The sequence below is a fragment of the Morone saxatilis genome, unplaced genomic scaffold, assembly GCF_004916995.1.
Source record: "Morone saxatilis isolate NCDOM2014 unplaced genomic scaffold, NCSU_SB_2.0 Contig15, whole genome shotgun sequence".
NCBI classification, from domain to species: Eukaryota; Metazoa; Chordata; class Actinopteri; family Moronidae; genus Morone; species Morone saxatilis.
Window position 1 is genome coordinate 1,259,138 of NW_023339707.1, and position 4,545 is coordinate 1,263,682.

General features: G+C 39.1%; 2 protein-coding genes across 2 annotated transcripts in view; both read right to left on the reverse strand.

The window, feature by feature from the left end:
* cfap126 (cilia and flagella associated protein 126) overlaps window positions 1-4,545 on the reverse strand; it is a 27,380-nt gene that overhangs the window by 12,271 nt on the left and 10,564 nt on the right. The gene's annotated exons all lie outside the window — the stretch shown is intronic.
* The window catches only part of ap4b1 (adaptor related protein complex 4 subunit beta 1), a 16,633-nt gene that overhangs the window by 9,459 nt on the left and 2,629 nt on the right, over window positions 1-4,545 (reverse strand). The window contains exons 5-7 of the mRNA XM_035656150.1: window positions 3,879-4,026; window positions 2,109-2,394; window positions 1,037-1,135 (exon numbers count right to left, since the gene is read on the reverse strand). Of these exons, the coding sequence (XP_035512043.1) occupies window positions 1,037-1,135; window positions 2,109-2,394; window positions 3,879-4,026 (533 nt within the window). The remainder of the gene's footprint in view (window positions 1-1,036; window positions 1,136-2,108; window positions 2,395-3,878; window positions 4,027-4,545) is intronic.

Below are 4,545 nucleotides of genomic sequence, written 5' to 3' on the forward strand. Positions count from 1 at the left end.
AATCGTTGTATTTTCGTTACCTTAGAATAAGCTGTTTTTATCTACTGGTCACCCTCCCTGGACTCCACTATGTTGAACCGCCATGTTTCTACAGGAACATAGAAGGGACAAACCAAACACTGGCTCTAGATAGGGTCTTTTGCATTTTTTTTCTTGTGGCACGTAGTTTAAAAAAAGACTATAAAGGCCTATATATAAAGGCTATACAAGTACAGGTACAGTTACCATTGACTCTCTACCTCCAAATTTTTCTCATTCTAAAAGGTAATGAAAACACAACGAACGTAATTTTTTGGATGTATGAATTAATAACAATTGCATTTGTGTGTGATTGTAAGTTCTATCTATTAGTCTGGCATTAACCTCTAACGGACCAAAAACCCTCTGGACACAATTGGATGTATTACATTTAATCAGAGCAACGAAACGTGTGAGAGGGAGCATTGGTACAGTCTTTGACCTCACGTTGCCTCTTTGTTTTTTTTGGTTAAAAGAGAAAATAAATCAGCTGAAATGGATTCAAAAGTACCTGCAGCTGTGAAAAGATAAAGCAAGGCTGCTGAGTCTGTGAGTGAATGGATTAATTAAAATGAATGAGATGAACTGTGGCGTATGGATGCGTTTGTAAGTAGACCATGTGGGCGTCTACCTTCTACACTGCCAAACCAGAAATTCTACATCATCGAGGTAATTTTCCTAATCGGATCAGTTAATCCCTGGGGCCAAGTGTGAAAGCATTCTAAATGGAAATACGCAGCTACGTACAAGGGAAAAAGGGCAGTTTATGGCGTCATTCATTTCAACCCCAGTTTCAGTTGGACAGTACAACTTTATGGACCTTTTTTAAAGCAGCCATTGTCATATGAAACAGTACCACAGGTGTCACCAATGATATTAATTAAGGTTCGGTTCCATTTAGTGAAGCAGAGCCAACATACACAATAGCAACACCCTGACTCTGTCTGACCTGAATGGAACAAAACCTTTAATTTCATTGGTGTTAAAGAGCTCACAAAACATATTTCAAATGCATCACCTGCATCTTCCTTTGCTTGATGTAGGCCGGCTCAGCATAGCCACAGAAGAATCGCTTGTAGTGCGCCCCCATCAGGCCAGGGAGCGAACGTAACAGCAACTAGAAGAAGACAAGGACACCATTTCATTTCTCAAACTGATACCTAGAAGAATCATTACCATCCCATAAAGTTCTAATGCAATGGAAATGTTTTTACCACTCTGGTAAATAGGTCAAACCTTGGATTTCACTTGGCAACAGGAGAGGTTTCTAGTTCCCCTCCGCTTAGAGAGCTCTTTGGCTCAGCTACGAGCCACGAGAATTGCTTATACAAAGTATGAGTAAGTTCAGAGGGGCAGTGTAGAGGCTTGTGTGTTACAGTCGCCATCTTGTGGTGTTCAGAGGATGAGCTACTGAAGGACTACACCTTGTCAGATGCTGTCAGATATATTTAGGAAGGCAGGTGGGTTTTATAATCATATTATAATCAGAGATATTCAGATTTAGTTTTCATCCAATTTATTTCAGTGCATTGATTTAAAACGTTGACAGTTTCACTGGAACTACTTAGTAGGTGTACTACATCAGGTATTATTGGACACCCAGCAGACAATCTGAATCCAGGTAAATAGTACTTATACTCTATAGCGCCTTTCTAGTCGTTAGACCACTCTGTACACTACATGCCACACTAACCCCATTCACACACATTTTTCTGTGTGGAGCATGAAGGAAATCCAAACATTCATTTTGTTGTATAATAATAAATAAATGTCCTTAAAAAAACAGAAATACAAAGGCTTTAGGATAAAACTGTGTTTCAGGTGCTAACATTACCACAGGCTGCATGCAGGACCTTTAAAAATCAAAAGTTCACACACACAACTGGCCTGTCATATACAAAAGGGATGGACACATGTAAGTGATGGCCCTGTTACACACTGGACCTGTGTAACTGCATGTGTGATCCTGTCTGTATCTGTCTGTGGTGTAAAAAAAGACTAAAAAGGCCTATATATAAATACATACTATACAAGTACAGGTCCAGTTACCATTGACTCTCTACCTCCAAATTGGAATTATTCACACTGACCTGTATGTGGCAGAGGGCAGTGAACCTCAGCTCTCTGGACACGCTCCCACAGGCGGCCAGCAGGGGTCCACGTACTCGCTCTAGGGCCGCCAGACTGACAGCAGGCAGGCCTGAGCAGAGGCTGAGGAACAGGCTGAGGGTAGCGGCCATGACTTGGGGGTGGGGGCTGACTAGGGAGGCATCCAGCAGGGACAGGATGTCGAAGAGCTCGTCCTCTGACTGAGGCCGGTAGCGCTGGAGGATCCTAAGCACCTCACACTGACCCCAAACATCGGACTCCTTCAACCTGGGAGGACAGACGCACAGAGGCTTGTAGACTTCAACCTCAAAACGCTGCTGAAGTGTCTTTGAGCACTGTTTGAGGAGTTTATAGGCTGTTTTAGGTACATACTGAGCCACGCTAGCAGCCTGAACGAAAAACAACCAAGAACAAGAAAGATGAGAAGTTTATTGTGAGTCTTATTCCCAGAGCGTCAAACACAGATGCTTTCGGCACCCTGGGAATTACAATGAACAATCAACTATCTTCAAGCCCTGATGTGCATTTATCCATTTACTTAAGCCTGGCTTCACCTAGCTGCATACTTCAGGATTGGTTTAATACTTTGTGCAAAAACCAGATACAGGGGTTTAGTGGGGTTGGGGTTGTATCTATCTTTGTGTTCTGTCATCATTATTTTAAAGGAGTGTTTAGATTTAGATTTTTTCTCTTTTTTGCCTCCTGTTGTTACTTGCATTTTGTTTGTCAAAATTGGAATAGATCATTTGAGCAGCTGAAATACAACATATATAGAAATTTAGAATTATTTTACCAAGTAAGATATATTATACAGAAATCCAATTAGTATTATGAATCTTTGTTAATTAAAGACCTTTAGAGATGTTTTTTTTAAATAGGGATAAGGTAGATATTGACTGTAGTGATGGAGGGAGATGGTTCCAAGGGGATGGTCCTCTGTATTTCAGTGAATACTGATTAAGGAATGTCCGATCATATGGAAGACATAAGTCCTTAGACTGTCTCGTATAATATGAGTGAATATGAGGAAAATTTAAAGAAATTCTGGAAGGTGCTGTGAAGTCATGACTTAGGAATACATTTTGTACATGAACAAACAAGTGTGATATATGGTCACATTAAATATAGATAGAAGTGTGTATTTTCAGAAGAAAGGAGAAGATGAGTTGCATCTTTTAGCAAAACTTATTTAAAAATGTCTACTAAGAGTCCTAAGAATGGAATGTGAGAAACCTGAATTAATTAAGCGTTGACAATGAATATATTGGCTGTTGCTTTTGTACGTTTTTTATTTTTGGTACAAAATATCATAAAATGCGATTTATATATGTTTATAGAAAGTTTGTTCATCTGAAACCATTTAGAAATGAATGATAGCTCTTTTTTAATTCATTCGCTTTTCGAATCAGTGTGCTAAAATTTTCATGTGAAGCAATAAGACATGTATCATCAGCAAATAACAAAAGGCATACAAGACACTATGTTGTTCACATCCAAATGATTTTTGATTCTTGAATATACTAGTTTCTCAAGAACTTCAGAAGAACAGGATAAGCCAGATATAGGATGATAATTGGTTAATATGCTGGAATCGCCTGATTTGAACAGTGGTATGACTTTAGCTACTACACAACACTTGTTAAAACACTTGGGTCTGACCCTAACGCTTCAACTCACATAAATGGACTTTCCTGTTTTTGTTCCTGTTTTTTTTCATTTAGTGACATGTTTCTCTGATGTTTTGAAATAACCTGTTGAGGAGGTGATGGGTGATAGGTTTGTTAATGGCGATTCCTCCCTCCTCCTTCAGGATTTCCTCCAGAGCTCGGAGGCAATTCACCATCACCACGGGGTCCGGGTCCCTCAACAGGCTGTACAGCTCGTTCACCACTGCAGCATCTGGAAGAATCATGAACAAAGGGTCTGTAGAGGTAGAATGAACATAAGCGTATTCTTCATAGAATCTGGATTACAATGTTTTTACTTTATCCTTTTATGTCAGAATTTTCTTTTGCACCACAGTTTAATAATAGTACTTGATGTCTGAGAAAAAATATTTAAATTGCATGCATCTGTTTAGAGTGTTTCCCTTTTACGAGCAGTTATGAAGGAAATATCAAATAAAAGATATTTGCAAGTGTGAAGCTTTGTTAACTAAATAAAGTGTTGTATCCTCAAGCTCCAGAACAATCACCAATGGACTTATTGTTTTGAAAGGTTGCGTATAGGAGATCTAAACGATTAATATAGCAGCAAACAACTATTTTCTATGTGAAGATGCCAGAGATGTCACTCTCCCTTTGCCTGTGTTGCTATCTGTGCTTTTCTTTCTTTACAAGTCTGGCTCACTAACTGTTTTGGTGAGTTTTATGTATGATATGAACAACAAACACCAAACAGTTGGTGAAATGTTTGTGA